At 42.8% G+C, this 20,006-nt stretch overlaps 1 protein-coding gene across 1 annotated transcript in view; it reads right to left on the reverse strand.

Moving 5' to 3' along the window:
• Nucleotides 1-13,195: 13,195 nt before the first annotated feature.
• LOC145343536 (uncharacterized) overlaps nucleotides 13,196-20,006 on the reverse strand; it is a 96,688-nt gene continuing 89,877 nt past the window's right edge. Inside the window, exons 16-18 of the mRNA XM_080189786.1 lie at nucleotides 18,901-18,936; nucleotides 14,858-14,962; nucleotides 13,196-13,300 (exon numbers count right to left, since the gene is read on the reverse strand). Of these exons, the coding sequence (XP_080045912.1) occupies nucleotides 13,196-13,300; nucleotides 14,858-14,962; nucleotides 18,901-18,936 (246 nt within the window). The remainder of the gene's footprint in view (nucleotides 13,301-14,857; nucleotides 14,963-18,900; nucleotides 18,937-20,006) is intronic.

Consider the following 20,006-nt stretch of genomic DNA (forward strand, 5'->3'; position numbering starts at 1 on the left):
AAATATATTTAAGTCACGGGTAGATAGGTTTTTGATAGACAAGGGAATTAAGGGTTATGGGGAGAAAGCGGGAAAGTGGAACTGATCCACTTCAGATCAGCCATGATCTTATTGAATGGCGGGGCAGGCTCGAAGGGCTAGATGGCCTACTCCTGCTCCTATTTCATATGTTCTTATGTTCTAACCCCCTCATCTCCAGTATCAGCCTGGTGAACCTTCTCTGTACGCCGTCCAAGGCCAATGTATCCTTTCACAAATAAGGGGACCAAAACTGCACACAGTACTCCAGTTGTGGCCTCACCAGTGCCTTGTACAGTTGCAGCAAGACCTCCCTGCTTTTATATTCTATCCCCCTCGCTATAAAGGACAGCATTCCATTCACCTTCTTGATCACCTGCTGCACTTGCAGACTGAGTTTTTGCAATTCGTGCGCAAGGACTCCCAAGTCCCTCTGCACTGTAGCATGCTGCAGCTTTTCACTCTTTAAATAATAATCCCTCCTAATATTATTTCTACCAAAGTGGATAACCTCACATTTGCTAACGTTATACTCCATCTGCCAGGTCCTCGCCCACTCACTCAGCCTATCCAGATCTCTCTGCAGACTTTCCGCGCCCTCCACGCAATTCGCTTTTCCACTCAACTACCAAGTTAGTCTTTTAAGTAAATACAAATTTTATGAAGAAAGTAATCAACATTAGTGCTGGGGAACAGTCTGCTTTCAACTACCTAGAGTCTGATTTATATACCAGTCTTTGGGCAGGAACGCAGAGGACTGTTCCATTGCTGCCATCATTTTGCTCATCTCTCACCTGGTTCCACTTGTATCTATTTAGTCATAGTCAGAAAAGCTCTTGTCATGCCTTCTCCTCCTGTCCTAGCATTGCTACCTTGAGAATCTCCAAATTTATGCTCCACCTCCTCCCTATGTAGATAGTGACCCTCCATGAGATTACCTAAAGATATGTCAGGTTCTACATGTAGCAGAAAGCACCTGGCTCCACCTCACTGCAACTGTGAACTCCAATGCCACCCCACCCCCCTCCATCATCCCACAACTGTCTACATATTGTCAGACGGTATTTCTGACATGCAGTTCTGAATCAAACAAAATTTCCTTTAATTAAGCATTGGTTGACCATGTAGAAAGATAGAAAAGAAAGGCCTACTATAAGACTGCCAGAGTGCTAGGGTGCTAGGGTTTTTGTTTAATCAACTTGAATGTAGAATTCACTTTATCAATGGAGAGCAAGTTTGTTAGTAATTGCAATTAGGTGTTTTAAATACTTTGTAGTTTAAAAGGTACATGTAATATCTTTAATTTCTATACATATAAATATGTCTTCTATACACTTTTAGAAGTTAAATAAAGAAACTTTGATGCACAGTTACAGAGTGCCCCGTTGACACCAAATATATGTTAGATACATTCCTTTAAAGCACCCAACTATTGGAATCACAAGGCCACAAAGGAGACTTAATTGCCTCACATTATCAGGAATGACTGATACAAGAGTTAATTTTAATGAAGCTGCCTTCATAGTTTCTAATAAAAACAGATTCAGAAAGACATTAATGTCTTGGCTAACAAAAGAGTTATGGTAGGGGACTTAATGGGAACTGACAAGAATTAACGGTATCATGACGATACCCCTCAAAATTGTAGGTAGTGATAAAAAGCTCAGTCATTGGATTGATAAGCAATGTATGCATATGTTTCATTATATAGGCAATAAACAAACTTATCAGAGCTATAATTAGGGAATATCCTGAAGGTAAGTTGAGTTGACCACATTCCTCAAAGATTCAGTTAACTTCACTGACAAAGCCATAAAATACTAATGGCTTTTGTAGGCCCCTTTATCTATTTAAGGATGCCCATGTGAGACTGTTTTAGTGAAGATGCTTTGTGAGAGTGTTATCAAAATAGAGACATGATGTCTGAATGAGAGACTAGAGGTCAGACTTAGGAATGATACATTGGGGTATCCCAGGAGGTATCGTGATCTCATAGATCAGGGTGGTTCACTACTTTTTCTATTGGATCAATAGATAAAGTATGTCATTTGTAATACTTTTGATTGAATTGTGTCCAACTGACTGTGAGCTGCAGAATTGTATAAACCAGTACGATTTTCTTTGTCTGATGGAGCGGTGTGTCTGGCCCATTGTGTCAAGCTGCTCCCCTTGCTGGCAATAAAGACAATCTGTCAGTTAAGTATCTCGTGTTAATGTGTGTTTGTGTTAAAGTCAAACTCAGAAGTCGAGATTTTGACAATCATAATCATTGTATTTGACTTGTGTCAGAACTCAGTTACACAGCTACTCTTTTCATCTCCAACTGGCCATTGTCTTAGGGTGAAGAAGGCTGTTTACTGCCTTGACATCATAAATGACAGAGATTTACATACGACCCTATTTTTTGTCCATCATCAAGGCATCTTATTTCTACCTCTGTAATTTCTGCATTTGGCTGCTAAAACTCATATACATGCTTTTAATATCTTTGAACTTGATTATTTCAACATATTCCAGGCTGGCCTTCCCCTTTCCATAAACTTGGGCTCATTCAAAACTCTGCAGTCTGTATAGTGCATGGAGTTTCAGGCAAACTCTTGGCTTGGATAGGAACTTTGTTAGAAGGTAGGAGATAGAAAGTGGAGATAATTGGTATTCATACTGATAGGACATGACTAATGACACACCCCAGGATCTGTACCAGGGCCTCAGTTTTTCATTGTATTTATAAATTACTTAAATGAATGAATCGCGGACTTGATGACAAAGTTAGGTGGCACAGTAACTAATATAAATGGAAGCAGAAAATTGCTAAGGAGCATAAAAAACTGTGGCAGACGAAGTCTAACATAGGAATTTGAGATCATCCATTTTAGATTTAAGGAATATAGATTAAATATTTGCTAAATGGCAGGAAGTTAGGAAATGTAGTTTTCTAAGAGCTAAAATCACTAAAGGCTGTTGGACAAGAACACCAGCGCAGTGATTACCAATACTGCCTCTCAGCCCCAAGGACCCGGATTTGACTCCATGCTTGGGTCATTGTCTGCAGAATCTGAACGTTCTCCCCATATCTGCATGTGTTTCCTCTGGATGCTCCACTTTCCTCCTACAGTCCAAAAGATTTGCTGTTTAGGTGGATTGGCCATGCTAATTCTCCCTCACTGTACCCAAACAGGTGTCGGAGTGTGGTGACGAGGGGATTTTCACTGTATCATTGCATTGCAATAACAATGTAAGCCTACTTGTGGCACAAATAAATAAACTTTAAACTTTAATTAAAAAGGCTCATGGAATTTTAACCTTGATCTCAAGAAGACTGGAAGAGATGAAAACTATGTTACCATTATATAAAGCTCTGGTTAGATACATTTAGGTTACTAAATTTAGTTTTGGGCATGGCATCTCAGGAAGGCTTAGACAGGATGCAGTGCAGATGCATCAGAATAGTACCACAAACAAATTCCAGGCACAAATTATGGGTTAAGAATAAGTTGCACAGTAGACTTGTGTTCTATTGAATATGGGACATTCAGGGGTGATCAATTTGTGGCTTTTAAAGGGAGAAATTAAATCCTTTTTTGGGGAATTCATAAACAAAAGAGTTTAACTTCAAATTTAGAGTTAGGGCACACAGGAGTAATGGTGGAAGGCACTTCTTTACACAAGGGTTTGTGGAAATGTGGAACTTTGTCTCCCAAAAAATTTGTTGCAGTTATGCCAATTAAAAAGATAAATCCTGAAATTGATGTATTTTTGTTAGGCAAGGCTTTAAGGAATATGGAGCCATGGCAGGTAGAAGAAGTTAAGGTCCAGATCAGTCATGATCTGATTGAAGTGATTCATTTTGATAGTAAGAGTATGAAGAGATAACAAAATAAAGGGCACAATTGTAAAGGAGGTGTAGGAGTAGAGGGACCTGGGTGTATCTGTGCTTAGGTCATTGAAGGTGGCAAGATAGGTTGAAAGATCAGTTAATAAAGTATACAGTATCCTGGGCTTTATTAATAGAAGCATGGAGTACAAGAGTGTTATACATTGTTGTATTCTTATAAATATCTATGATGAGCTATAAGTATTTATAATATGCTAGGAATTACTTATTTGTAAGTGTCCTGCATCACTTGTTCAAGCTGCGTTGGATAGTCATGTGATGTGTGTTGAAGACAGTATCAGTTCAAACAACACTGATTTTAACTCTTACCACCTACCTCTAAACAGAAGGTGTTTTCAATTTTAAGAAGAAATGGTGGCATATTTCTCAACTCCTAGATTTTTATGTGATCCAATTTCAACTAAATAACCCCACAGCAAAGCCACGTTAAGATTAACTCAAAAGTTTAGTTTATTAGACACATTCAAAACCTGCAAATTGTAACGTCTGCAACTTTCCACACGACAGAGAGGGATAGAGAGTAGGAGGTTACATATGCAAGGACCACAGAGAAACTGAATATTGGTTTATGCAAGTTCTAGAAACAAATCGAATGAGGAATTCTTCTCGAGGTTGACTGGCTGAAGACCAGACCAGACCAGACATAAGAGTTGCTTTTCCAATGGTTTTGAAGTCACAAGATAAGTAGGCATTCAGAGGTTGAATTGGTTTTGTTGGTTATAAAGGGGTCAGTTCTTGATTCTGTGTGGACTGCCAGTTGAATGTTAAACTGAGGTATGCAACCCAGAGAATAATACTGACCTGTTCAGCAAGCCAGAGTCTTAGGTCATGTGACCTTCTCCACAAAGTTTATCCAATGTTGAAAACAATCTGAAAATAAGCTTTTGTGTCCTGGACTTACAATGTCTCAGCTACCATAGGTTAGGTTGAAGGAGATGCTATCTGTTCAAGGTCTGGGAAGTCACTGTCTCCATAGCCTCTCTGGTTCTGCAAAACAAGTTTGATTTATCAATTACAAATAGCTTTGATGTCACTCACTTTGAAGTTGGTATTGTAGTTTTGAGCGATCTGTTGGAAGCTCCCCAGACATAGAGTTGTGACGTTTCTGAAAGTGAGAAGTGGATTGTTTTGTTATGGTGACTCTCAGAGGGTGAGCCTTTTAAATTGTTTTTGTTTGGCAGAAAAGTCCAGTTTAAAAAGTTTTTATTTTAAAAAATATACAGTATTAGGTTCTGTCTTGTTACAAGTGTAATGGAACCAGTTCAATCTGAAGCTTCTTTTATACAAGGCAACATGGCATGCATTAGAGCTCTCATCTTTCCAAGCTTAAAGTGTGATTATTACCAACATCTGGGAACCAGAAGTCAACAGGAACACATAACCTTCTTGCTCTGTTAAACTTGTATCAATCACTAGTTCAGCCTCAGTTAGGGTATTGCATCCAGTTCTGGGGGGTCATACTTTAGGAAGGATGAAAAGGCACTAGAGGGTGCAGAAAAGATGCACGAGAATGATTTCAGTTTGAGGGAGTGCAGTTATGAAGATAGGTTAGATTGGAGAAGGGGAAAGTGTTTTCCTTAGATTAAAAGAAGGACTAGAGGAGATTTGATTTAGAAACATAAAAACATAGAACAGTACTGCACAGTACAGGCCCATCGGCCCTCAATGTTGTGCCGAGCTATGTCCAAACCCAAGATCAAGCTATGCCACTCCCTATTATTCCGGTGATATAGGCATTCAAGAGTATGAGAGGTCCGGATGGAGTACGTAGGGAGAAACTGTTCCCACTCAAAAGGGTCAAGAACAAGAGAACAGATTTAAAGTAATTTGTAAAAGAAGGAAAAGTGACAGAAGGAAAAACTTGTGTAGCACATTGTTAGGGTCTGGAATGCATTGCCTGAGAGTGTGGTGGAAGCAGATTTAAGTATTCAAAAGGGAATTATACTGTTATTTGAAAAAAGGAAGAATGTGTAGGGTCAGGGAAGAAAGTATTAGAAAAGTTGCCCATTTGGAATTGGTATAGACATGATAAGCCAAAACAATCCTGTGATTCAGTGAATAGACGAACAGATTTGAAGAGCAGAATTGCTTCCTTCTGTTCCTGTTTTTCTCCCCATGTTTCTAACTTGCATGCAGTTCCTTTCATTCCTCACTCTTCAAACCTCCCCTGCCCCCACCCCCACCTCCTCCCCCCACCCCTCCCCGCCCATCCCGCCTCCTCCCCTCCTCCCAACCCCACCCCACCCCCCTCCCACCACCCCAACCACTCCCCCTCCCCGCCCTCTCCCCCCCTCCCCACCACCCTTCCCCCCCCACCCCCCCCACCCCACCCACTCCCCCTCCCTCCCTCCCTCCCCACCACCCTCCCCCCACCACCCCTCCCTCCATCCACCCACTCCCCCTCATCCCACCACCCCTTCCCAACCCCGCCCACTCCCCCTCACCCCACCACCCCTTCCCCCTCACCCCACCACCCCTCCCCCACCCCACCCAATCCCACCCACCACCCTTCCCCCACCCCACCCACTCCCCCTACCCCCCACCACCCCTCCCTCCCACCCTCATCCCCCACCCTCCCCTCACTCCCCCACCCTCCCTCCCCCTCACTCCCCCACCCTCCCTCCGCCTCACCCCCCCACCCTCCCTCCCCCTCACCCCCCTCACCCCTCCCCGCCCCACCCCACCCCTCCCCTCCCCCTCCCCTCCCTCACCCCTCCCCTCCCCCCTCCCCTCCCCACCCGTCCCTCACCCCTCCCTTCCCTTCCCCTCCCCCCCTCCTCTCCCCTCCCCCCTCCCCCTCCTCTCCCCCGCCTCAGCCCTCCCCTCCCCTCTCTCCCCTCCCCCCTCCCCCTCCTCTCCCCCGCCTCGGCCCTCCCCTCCCCTCTCTCCCCTCCCCCCTTCCCCCTCCCCACCCCTCCCCTCACCCCTTCCCCCTCCCCACCCATCCCCCCACCCCTTCCCTCCCCTCTCTGCACCCCTCCCCTCCCCTCCTGTCTTCTCCCCCATCCTCCGCTCACCCTTCCCCGCCCCTTCCCCACCCCTCGCCACCCATACCCCCACCCTACCCTCCCCCCACTCCACCCCTACCTTCCCCTCCCCCCTCCTCCCCCACCCCTCCCCTCTCCCGTCCCTTCATCCCTCACCTCCCCTCCCTCCTCCCCACCCGTCCCCTCCTCTCTCCGCACCCCTACCCTCCTCCACGCCGCTCCCCTCCCTCCCCCTCCCCTCCCCTTAGTAGTAGAGTCTGGACTGTGATAATGGCAATTTTTTGCCCATACAGGTGCTGGTGGAATTTCTTAATCTTGAATATCAATGCTATTTCTTCTTTATCGATGTGGGCATATTTGCATTCTGCAAAAGCCAAGATCCTAGAACTGTGTGCAATTGGGCATTCATCTCTGCTGGCCACCTATATGCCAATGCAACCCCAACTCTATATAGGGATGCATTGCAGATCAATAGTTCTTTCCTGGGACTGTAATGAGCCAGACCATTAGACAAGGAAAGCTCTTCAATCCAAAACTGATCCTTGTTTAGTAGCTGGTGAAATGGGCCCAGGATGAAAAGACCAGACTTGTCTATACTGTGACCCAGACAGATCACTTAGGGGACACAAAGTAGTAACTTTTTCCCTTCTTAGGCTTACACCTGCCTTGGAAAAATGGACTTAGAATTTTGAGGTTTTCTAGGTGTTCATTATTTGATTTTCCTGTTATGAGGATGTCATCCAGGTAAATAGCCCCTTGAGGTAGATCTTGTAAAGATCTTCACTAGAAAATTGCATAGGCTGCTCAAATGGCAGTTTAGTGTATTGGAAAAAGCCTTTATAAGTATGAATTGTTGAATATCTCTGGGAATTCTCATCAAGCTATAATTGCAAGTGTGCATTGCTCATGTCATATTTTGAAAACAAGAGTCCTCCTACCAAGTCCTCGAGCTGAGGGATTAGGAATTTATCCAGCTGTGAGAAATGGTTTATTGTTTGTTCAAACTCCCTGCAAAGGTAGACTGATCCATCCAGCTTCAAAATTGGTACGACTAGTGCTGATCACTCTGTAAATTGGGTGGGTCTGATGATCCCTTCACACTGCTCCCTGCAGGGCAAATGATACAGAGCAGGCCTTTTAAAAATCAGAATTCCCAGTCAACATGCAAGGTCTCCTTGGATACTTTGATAGTCCCCGGACCTTTACAGCCCGGCTCTAGCTGATAAATGTTGCATCAATCTAGGTGGATCTCATGCAACCAATTACACCCCATTAGGCTTAGGCCCAAGCTTTCTATTACAATCACTGGTAACCAAATCAGTTGCCTTTAATAGGTGACAGGAACAGAGGTTGTACCCACAATTCGCAAAGGTTCCCTTGTACAGGTTCTCAGTCTTGCTGAGGTCTTGGTTAAGGTTTGGAGTCCAGAGCAAATTTTATGGAACACAGATCCTCTGATCACTGATACAGCTGCACCTCCATTAGTACCAAACGTCCACTTAACCGACCTTTATCTTTTTTGGGACATCACAATGCAATTTCTTTGTTCTAACTCAGATGTAGGTGGATCTTCCGGGTCATCAACTCTCCTGGATACCAGCCTACAGGTTGTTTTTCTAAAACTAGCTCTTGTAGGGATTGCTGTTTCACATACTGGCAACAATTACAATGCACTACCAGGCAGGATTCTGAAGGGACTTGCAACTATTTGGTTGATGATTGGCATTGCTTTGGGGTTGTGGTGTGGGCAAACATTATGGTTACATGTATCTGGATACTTCCTGAGTGAGGCTATGTAATCACCGATAATCAAGTGGTCGTTCCCAAGGACAAATTGGCATGGGCGTCCTCTCCATCAGAATACCTTGCAACGCATATGCTTCATGTGCAGCATTTTTCCAATGATAAGGCCAACTATAGCTTCTGTTTGAAATCCAGTTGAGCTTCAGCAAATAGGCACTTTTGAATAGTTACATTATTAATCCTACATACCAGGTGGTCTCTAAGCATCTCCTTCAGAGTAAAACCAAATTCACATGCTTCCACCAGCTATCTTAACCTGGTTAGGAAGCCAGTAACAGATTCCCCTAGCTGTCAGATTGCTGAGTAAAAGCAGTAACATATTGGTGTTGTAATATCCTCTAACTGGTTCAGTCAATTCTTGAAAGATTTTAGTATCCAGTACCTCAGGGAAAGTTAAATTCTAAATTACAGCAAATACTGAAGCTCCATAGGCAGTCAGGAGGATTACCCATTTATTTTTCATTTATCATAATGTTACTTACTCAGAAAAAAGTAACAATTCCACATACTGGGCCCATTCCTCAACAGCAGCGTCAAACAAGTCTAGACATCCAAATGAAGGCATGATGCACAAGAATTGCTTCCTCTAATGTAGGCCAACTGTTGCCAGAAAATTCCTTCAGTGTCACGCTTTATCTCAGTCTGTCCCTTAACCAAACTTAAATAGTTTGTAATACTCAACCAGATACTTGCCCAAACAGACCATACATCCCGAGTGCCAGTAACCTGGACAGTCCACATTATATAGGTCTGCAGGGCTCCTGGATTAGAAAGCATTAATCGCCTCAATCAGGGAACTCTTTTTGTGTTGAATCAAATAAACAAAATCAAACTAATTTAAGGACGACTCAAAAAGGGCAGCTCCCTAAAAGGTGAACCGCCTCCTATTGTGGGCAAAGTTTTGGAAAGGATTATAAGAGATAAGATTTATAATCATCTAGAAAGGAAGAATTTGATTAGGGATAGGCAACACAGTTCTTTGAAGGGTAGGTCGTGCCTCACAAGCCTTATTGAGTTCTGTGAGAAGGTGACCAAAGCGTGGATGAGGGTAAAGCAGTCGATGTGGTGTATATGGATTTCAGTAAAGTGTTTGATAAGGTTCCCCACGGTAAGCTATTGCAGAAGATACGGAGGCATGGGATTGAAGGTGATTTAGCGGTTTGAATCAGAAATTGGCTAGCTGTAAGGAGACAGCAGGTAGTTGTTGATGGGAAATGTTCATCCTGGAGTTCAGTTACTAGTGATGTACCGCAAGGATTTGTTTTGGGGCCATTGCTGTTTGTCATTTTTATAAGTGACCTAGATGAGGGCATAGAAGGATGGGTTAGTAAATTTGTGGATGACACTAAAATCGGTGGAGTTGTGGGAGTGCGGAAGGATATTGCAGATTACAGAGGGACATGGATAAGCCGCAGAGCTGGACTGAGAGGTGGCAAATGGAGTTTAATGTGGAAAAGTGTGAAGTGATCCACTTTGGAAGCAGTAACAGGAATACAGAATACTGGGCTAATGGTAAGATATTTGGTAGTGTGGATGAGCAGAGAAATCTTGGTGTCCATGTGCATAGATCCCTGAAAGTTGGCACCCAGGTTGATAGGGTTGTTAAGAAGCCATACTGTCTGTTAGCTTTTATTGGTCGAGGGATTGAGTTTCAGAGCCATGAGGTCATGTTGCAGTGGTACAAAACTCTGGTGCGGCTGCACTTGGGATATTGCGTACAGTTCTGGTTGCCACATTATAGGAAGGATGTAGAAGCATTGGAAAGGGTGCAGAGGAGATTTACCAGGATGTTGCCTGGTATGGTGGGAAAGACTGGGGGACTTGAGGCTGTTTTCATTAGAGAGAAGGTTAAGAGGTGACTTAATAGAGGCATATAAATGATCAGAGATTAGATAGGGTGGACAGTGTGAACCTTTTTCCTCGGATGGAGATGGCTAGCACGAGGGGACATAGCTTTAAATTGAGAGGTGATAGATTTGGACAGATGTCAGAACAGGTTCTTTACTCAGAGAGTAGTAAGAGCGTGGAATGCCCTGCCTGCAACAATAGTGGATTCTCCAACAGTAAGGGCATTTAAATAGTCATTGGATAAACATATGGGTGGTATCGGAATAGTGTAGGTTAGATGGGCTTTGGATTGGTTTCAGGGGTCGGTGCAACATCGAGGCAGAAGGGCCTGTACTGCGCTGTAATGTTCTATGTTAACGTTCTATGTTCTATATAAAGGGCAACCATAGAACCATAGAAAATTACAGCTCAGAAACAGACCCTTTGGCCCTTTTTGTCTGTGCCGAACCATTTTTTGCCTAGTCCCACTGACCTGCATTTGGACCATATCCCTCCACACCCCTCTCATCCATGAAGCTGTCCAAGTTTTTCTTAAACGTTAAACGTGGCCCCACATTTACCACTCTATCCGGCAGCTCATTCCACACTCCCACCACTCTCTGCGTGAAGAAGCCCCCCCCATCTTCCCTTTAAACTTTTCTCCTTTCACCCTTAACCCGTGCCCTTGGTTTTTTCTCCCCTAGCCTCAGTGGAAAAAGTCTGCTTGCATTCACTCAATCTATACCCATCAAAATCTTATATACCTCTATCAAATCTCCCCTCAAACTTCTACACTCCAGGGAATAAAGTCCTAACCTATTCAATCTCTCCCTGTAACTCAGCTTCTCAAGTCCCGGCAACATCCTTGTGAACCTTCTCTGCACTCTTTCAACCTTATTTACATCCTTCCTGTAACTCGGTGACCAAAACTGTATACAATACTCTAAATTCGGCCTCAACAATGCCTTATATAGCCCTACCATAACACTCCAACTTTTATACTCGAGACTCCGATTTGTAAAGGCCAATGTACCAAAAGCACTCTTTGCGACCCTCTCCACCTGTGACGTCACTTTTAGGGAATTTTGTACCTGTATTCCCAGAGCCCTCTGTTCAACTGCACTCTTCACAGTCCTACCATTTACCCTGTACGTTCTACTGTGGTTTGTCCTTCTAAAGTGCAATACCTTACACTTGTCTGCGTTAATTTCCATTTGCCATTTTTCAGCCCATTTTTCTAGTTGGTCCAAATCCCTCTGCAAGCTTTGAAAACTTTCCTCACTGTCCATTACACCTCCAACCTTTGTATCACCAGCAAATTTGCTGATCTGATTTACTACATTGTCATCCAGATCATTGATATAGATGACAAACAACAAAGGACCCAGCACTGATCCCTGTGGCACACCACTAGTCACAGTCCTCCACTCAGAGAAGCAATCTCCACAACCACTCTCTGGCTTCTTCCATTGAGCCAGTGTCTAATCCAATTTACATCCTCCCCATGTATACCTAGTGACTGAACCTTCCTAACTAACCTTGCATGAGGGACCTTATCAAAGGCCTTGCTGAAATCCAGGTAGACAACATCCACCTCCTTCCCTTCATCTACTTTCCTGGTAACCTCCTCGAAAAACTCTAATAGATTGGTCAAACATGACTTACCACGCACTCAAACATGACCTACCACGCACCTACCACGATAACATGGAAAGAAAACTGAAAACGTCAAATTAAAACGTGATTAAAGGGGTCAATAATACACCTCCGTCCCTGCGGTGCCCAGCAGGCATGGAAAGCATTAACAATGCCCTCGGACACCACATGCTCCCTTTCCAGGGACACCCAGCTGCAATGTAGCTGCAGTAGAGAGGCAGACAGTCAGGTTGGATGACCCCCTCAATGGCTCTCTGCCTGGACCTGTATTGCCTCAAATCAGGGAGATCATATTCTAACAGGTTCACCTTGTGGACCTTGTTAAAGTCATTACAACTCCCTTGTCTGTCAGGAATCTGAGTGTATAATGCATAAGCAAGAAAGTAGAGTTGAGGCCACAATCAGATCAGCCATGATTTCATCAAATCTGGAGCAGATCTGAGGGGTTGAACAGCCTACACATGATCCTAATTTGTACATTTGTATGTATGACATGGAATTGCTTCTCTGAGACAGTCATTAGTGTTTGGTATTTTCTTTCCCCCCGAGCAGTAGAGATTGGGTTATTGAATATATTCAAGACTGAGTTAGACAGGTTTTTGATTGACAAGAGAGTTAAGAGTGAGGACAGGTAGAAAATTGGAGTTAGGGCACAATCAGATCAGCTTAGCTCCTATTGACTGCAGAGCAAATTCAAAGGGCTGAATGGCATACTCCTGCTTCTATTTCTCATGTTCTTATCTCTCAATATCAAGTAAACTATCAAAGACTTTCAACTGTACAAATAAATATATAGAGATTTTACATAAATTATACAGTAATACAATCTTGAACATTTGACAGATTTATGAACAAATAATACTTCCATCTTGCTCCTTATGTCATTGGATATCTTCCTTCTACATGTTTGCTGTTGATTTGCAGAAACGAATCTACTATCTGAGAATACAAGGAGAAAAGGCTAAACCCTGTAGAGCACTTTCAGATTTTTGTTTAATGCTTAACATCCTCACATCCCTTTAAACTGCTGCATTAAGGAGAGCAATTGCTGACTACGCATTTGAAGGCCTTTCTGTTCTTCATGCAACTTCTCTTGTTCCTGAAGCAATTCCACCTGTAAAACGGAGGTTTACTGTTGAAATGAAAAGGAGTTTAATCTCACAGTTCAAGTTCTTAACCATGATCATGTATACAGAGGATGATCTTGAGCCCATGCTCGCTGTCTGCAGGAATGGTGGCAGAGGCTCAAGATTTGGCGAAACCTGGAAGTTTGTCAGTGATGTAATCAGGTTCGCATTTTCATTTGTTAACATACTATTAAAGACTCCCCGACCAGATATTGCCATATATTCAAACTGCACCAACATGATGTCATGTTGGTGCGATGTACAACAGATTCACCCAGATATTACCTGTCACAGGGGTGTAAAAATGAATATAACTCACAGGGGAGAGGGACATGACCAAGCAGTAGCCTGGTAATGTCCCTGCCACTGCCCCTTTGCACAGGTGGGCACCATGCCCATGTCAACCTGGCAGTGCCACCCTGTACCGGGGGAGTCTCATGGGGGTGGGGAGGAATTCATTTATTTGTGGTTGGGGGAGAGCAGATGTGGGAGCTGAGAATGCCAGTGATATCGATTGCTGTTGGGGTGAAATTGTTCATTTTGGCAGGAAGAATGAAAAAGCATATTATCTAAATAGTCAAAGATTGCAGAGCTGAGGTGCAAAGGGATCTTGGTGTCCTAGTGCATGAACTACAAAAGGCCAATATGCAGGTATAGCAAAAAATTAGGAAAGTTATTGAAATGTTATCTTTTATTGTGAAGGGAAATGAATACTAAGTAGGGAGGTTATGTTTCAATTGAGACAACATTTGGAATATTGTGTACAGTATTAGTCACCTTATTTAAAGGAAGGATGTAAATGCATTAGAGACAGTTCAGAGAAGATTTACCAGACTAACACTTAGAATGGGTCAGTTGTCTTGTGAGGGAAGAGTGGACAGGCTAGGCTTCTATCCATTTGAGTTTTGAACGTAAGAGGTGACTTAATTGAAATATATAAGATCCTGAGGGATCGTGATGTGAAGAGGATGTTTCCTCTTATGGGAGAATCTGGAACTAGGGGTCACTGTTGAAAAATTGAGGGTCACTCATTTAAATTTGAGATGAGGCAAATAAATTTCTCTCAGAGAATTGAGTGCCTTTGGAACTCTCTTTCTGAAAAGGTGCTGGAAGCAGATTCTTTGAATATTTTTAACGTAGTAGAGGATAGATTCTTGATACAAGGGGGGTGATAGGTTATCAAGGGTAAGTGGAACACAGATTTGAAGTTGCTACCAGATCAGCCATGATCTTAGTAAATGGTGGAGGAAACTTGAGAGGCTGAATGGCCTAATCCTGTTCCTTGTTCATACGTTCATACAAAGAAGTCATGAGTGATAGTGAGGGACGCAGGAAAGTGGACTCAATCAAGTCCGTCAAGATCTTATTAAATGGTATAGTGGATTCAATGTATCGTATGACTGTTGCTCCTATCTCTTATGCTCTTATATTCTCACGCCTCTATTTTTGGGCTTGCATTTTCAGTATATCGTTTCTTTTGTGCCAGTTTTGGCAATAACTCAATTTTTCCTCCTTTTCTTTTGGAATTAATGGATAATCCTTACCCTTTGCTTGAACAGCTCCTGTCTTTCTCTATCATTTTGCTCAGCCCGAGCTTTAAGCCAGGCTTCATTCTGTGCTTTATGTTTCTCTAGCATCTCCTGAAGTTCCTGAAAGACAATGTTAGGAGCATTTCATTCACAAAAAAGTTGCGAATTATTCAAAATGAATTCTGTGAATTTAGAATTTTGATCCATGGAGAAATGGGCTTGTATTATTTCAACTTTACAGTATTTATGCACTGATATCACCATTCTTTATGTAGTGCATTTTAGATAGTTGATATCAGTTATCACCTTGTATTCAGACCTTCTATGAATTGTTGTAACAATCTTAGCATATAAGAAAGGAAAGAATTTAATCTCAGGATGTCCCAAAGAACTTAATGAAGTACATTTTAAAGTTTAATCGTGATTGTAAAATAGGAAAAGGTGGCAACTGATCCATGCACAAAAATATCCTACAAACCACAATGAGATAAATGACTTGATAAGGCCATGACATTTAATGATTGTGCTGCCTGCTTATTTAAATGATTCTCCTTGGTGTAGCATTGCCAGCTACACAATACTTAAGAGTTTTCCTTAATTAGTATATTACTTGCTATTGTGTATTTTCTTCATTTTCTTTTTGGGGATATCTTTACAGCAATATGCCACGCTGGCTGAGGTGACGGGCTTGAAATGTATTGCATATTTATTTGAATCTAACAAGCCACTTAAAAAATATTGATAATCTACATGAGAATTAACAAAAACATTGCCACAAGGTCAATTATTTAATAAATTAAGACTACTGCCACTTAAAAAAGCAGCCAGCATGATGTCTACTGTTAAATGGCTACATGTTAGAGCTGGGGAAAGGGATACAAAATCCTGAGGAGCGAGCACAAGATCATACCGGTCTGAACTACTTAAAGCAAGCTCGCATCTCTTGTAATGGAGGTGTACCTGGAACAGGTACTGGGAAATTATCAAATTACCCTAAGAGTGATTTTGATCTGTAAGATCAAGCATCAGATAAAGGCCAAGATGAGGTGCAATGCCTCTTCTTGTCAGCTTGAACTTTGTATGTCTCTCTTGTAACCATGAATTGGATTCAATTCGAATTGGTTTTGAAGCATGCAAAGAGATGGATTAAGGGCTTGCCCAGTCCACTCTGTGGGGTGATCTTGTAACTTTAAGAATGGAGTAATGAAACCACTGAATATGGTTTAAAAAAAACCCACAAGAAATAGCACAACAGGAGTGAGAGCAAACTCCAGGATTTTCTGATCTGCATTGGAGGCTTGGTGAAGAAGAAAAGAGATGTCACCTGTCCACAATGGGGCCAGAAGGCTGGAGGCCCATTGATACAGACTTTATTAATAATAGCAATGGTAGTCAATGCCAGAACTCTGTCCGTGAGGACCTGGACACAATGATACAACCAGTTTAATGATCTCACAGAAGTGTCCAAGGTCAGGAATGTATCTTGAAATTCCATATCCTACTAACTTCAACATGATTCTCACACACGCACAATGCACCACACCCCAGCAAGCACTTAACAACAATGTCTATTAATTATGACTCATCCAGGTCAGAATAGTACGTGGCTTGGAGGGCAACTTTCGAGTGTTGGTGTTCCCTGAAATCTGCTACCCTTGTTCTTCTAAGTGGTGGTGATCATGGGTCTGGAAGGTGCTGTCTAGGGAGGCTTGGTGAGTTCCTGCAGTACATCTTGTAGATCGGTGTTTTTCAATTTTTTATTTCTCCAGAACCCGCTTTTGCCAATTGGTCGACCTTTGGGACCCATGCCATGTTCACCTACCTTTAATGCGACAGATGAGCCTGCATGGTCCCCACAATCTCACTCCAATCAGGTTCATAAGATGAGAGGGCAACAAGCATATCGGGTGTAGAGTTAAGCCGGTTCACTTGTGCAGCTTCACCTCCACAGAAAGTCTCACTTTGCACATGTAGGTTGTGAAGGGCAATAGTAACAAAATGCTTGTATTACTCAGCACTGGACACTCCTGGGAGATGCTAATCCAGAATGATGACAATCTCACAGACTTAAGGTCTGTTTTTAAGGTGCTATCACAGTTCAGGTGCAGCAGCTCAATCTCCTCTTTTGGAGTCAGCTGTAACTTAATAACTGTCTGAGTTCTCAAACGCAAAGGGACTTTTCACTCACTTTTTTTTCTTTCTGAATCTGAAACTTCTTTTCTAGAGAGTAGAGACAAACACTGTCCATCAGGGCAGCCAGATGTGACTAAATACGACTTGTCAGTCAGCTGACAGTTCCCTCATTAACACTGTTTTCTTTGATGTGCTGTAGCAGTGTGGGGAACACATAGTAGTTTTGGCTTTTTACTCGCATTTGCCAAATGTCAATGACATTTGGAAAGTATCTGTTCCCAGTGCTGAAAACAATCACCCTTTCCTTGTAATTTTAAGTTGTTTGTTTAGAATTGAAAAGATATTTGCAAGGTAAGACCGAGTTAGCATCCAGCTTTCATCACCAAACCAGCCAGAGGGAACAATTTCTCAAGGAGGAAAGTGTGGATTTCATACCTCAGTTTATAAACTCTGCCAAGCATCCGACCCCTTGAGAGCCAACATATCTCTGTATGGAACAATAAATGTGTGCTCAACCCCCATTTTGTAACACAGAGACTCAAAACCTGGTATTGAGTGCACTACATTTAATGAAATCCATGTCTTTCACAGTTCCTTTCAACACCATTTCAAGATCAGATGGAATTCCTTTCAAAGCCTATGCTTCACAGTAAATGAAACAATGATTCTAGACAATGTCCTGACCAGCTGCTTCCTTAATCTTTATAACTCTGCTGTTTTTCCCAGCCATGTTGGCTGCCCAATCACTTGTGATTCCTCTGTAATTAGCCCAGTCGAGCCCGCACTTTCCAATCATGTAACCATTCAATGATTCAAAGATCTGTGTGCCAGATCTCTGGAGCTACTCTCTCCAGCAGACTCCAGTTGTGCCAATCACATCTCACGTAAACTAGCAAGGTTACACAATCTGTAATATCTATACTTTCATCCAGCTGTGTTGAGAACTCCCATGCTAACTTTAAATGAGAAATAAGTGGCACTTCTAAATTCTCAGCAATATCACTAATTCGACCAACCATTGTGTTATCACTAAGTGGGATGCATTTCAGTTTTTCAGCTGACCTCTCACATAGGACTATGTGAGCCATGTCTAATGCTGCAGGGAGAATTAATCCTCTACAACAATGTGGGGCATTTTCTCTTTAGCTATGCGGTAAACTACCATGTAAGAGACTAATAGTGCTTTGTCATTTGGTGTTAAATTTCTGTTAAGTGCTGGAGTTGATGATTCCAATTCTTGGTGCATCCTTCGAAAAATATCCAAAGGTTTGTTCCCCAGATCGCCACGTTTAGTCTTCAGCTGTCTTTGCAATTTTAAGGGTTTTTAACACTCATTCGCCAGGTTTTCCCCACATATAAAACACGCATGGGCTTTGTATCCTGATTTCTGTTGGCACAATTAACAAAATCATCCCTCAGAAAATCATCTTTACACTGCTTTGTTCCCAATTTTAGTTTTTTCTTTGTAGGCTGTTCACTGGAGGCCCTGGCACTCCGTACAGAGCTAACAGTAGCATTGCTCTGTCCTGTTGTGGATTCTTTGGAGCCACTCTCTCCAACAGACTCCAATGTGAGATCCTGGCCAGTAGGTACACTGCCTTTTAGTGTCTCTGGCTGTCTGCTTCTTGTCACAAAATAATCCATGTGTACAGTCCTCTTGTCTAGCTCACAACTGAAAGAAGCTCACCTCCAAGTGAGTTTGCACAAAAAGAACAAACATATGGGGCTCTTGGGACCAAGTGTACATTCAGGGCACACTGACCTGACACTGACACTGACCATATTGCCTCTTATGATCAGAGACTACTATTAATTATGTTCATTTCATCTCTTGATGCACAGAATTGGCTTCTCCAGTCAGAAGATGTTACAAATTCTCTTCTACTTCTGTTCGAGATCTGCATCCAACAGTCTCAGTGCTTCACTCCATCCATCCCTTGTATAGCACACAAACATAATTTCTGATGGAGTAAAGAATTGAGGCGGTGAGTTTGGCCACATTTAGAATAGTGTGTAGTTCTTAGCACCTAAATCAGGCAATCTTTGGGGAACACCATAACTCTTTTAACACCTGCTCATGACCCACCCATGGGTTGCGGTCCCCACTTTGAAAAGCTTCTTGTAGATGGTATACAATTGATGCTGCAGTTCATGGTGGAGGGGGTGCCAATCAACTGGACAACTTTGTCCTGGATGGTGCCAAGCTTCATGAGCGTTGTTGAAGCTGTACTAATCTCGGTAAGAGGAGAGTATTCCATCACACCCCTATCTTGTGCCTTGTGGACAGGCTTTGGAAGGTCAGGAGAGGGATTATTGGCCACAGGATTCATAGCCTTTGATCTATTTTTTGTAGCCACAGTATTTATATGGTTAATCCAGTTGAGTTTCTGGTCAATGCTAACCCCTAGGATGTTGATAGTGGAGAATTCAGCAATGGTAATGCCATTGAATGTCAAGTGGCAAAGGTTAGATTCTCTATTGTTTGAGATAGTTATTGCCTGGCACTTGAATGGCATGACTGTTACTTGCCACCTGTCAGTCCAAGTCTGGAATATGTCCAGATCTTATTGCATGGTCTACTTCAGTATCTGAGAAGTCATGAATCATGTTGAGCAGTGTGCAGTCATCAGCAAACATCCTCAATTCTGACTTTAAAACAAAAGGGAAGGTTATAGAGTCATAGAATCCCTACTGTACAGAAAGGGGCCATTTGGCTCATCAAGACTGTACTGACCATAATCCCACCCAGGCCCTATTCTGTAGCCCCACACATTTACTCTGCTAACACTAGGGGCAATTTACCATGGCCAATCAACCTAACCTGCACATTTTTGACTATGGGATGAAACTGGAGCATGAAGGAAACTCACGCAGACACGGGGAGGAAGTGAAAACCCGACAAAGACATTGAATGAGGCTGGAATTGAACCTGGGTCCCTGACACTGTGACGCAGTAGTGACAATCACCATGCCACGCATATGAATGAAGCAAATGAAGATGCTTGGGCTAGGACATAAGATGGTGTGTAAA

This window comes from Carcharhinus amblyrhynchos, chromosome 5 (genome assembly GCF_965287045.1).
Source record: "Carcharhinus amblyrhynchos chromosome 5, sCarAmb.v2.hapA, whole genome shotgun sequence".
NCBI classification, from domain to species: Eukaryota; Metazoa; Chordata; class Chondrichthyes; order Carcharhiniformes; family Carcharhinidae; genus Carcharhinus; species Carcharhinus amblyrhynchos.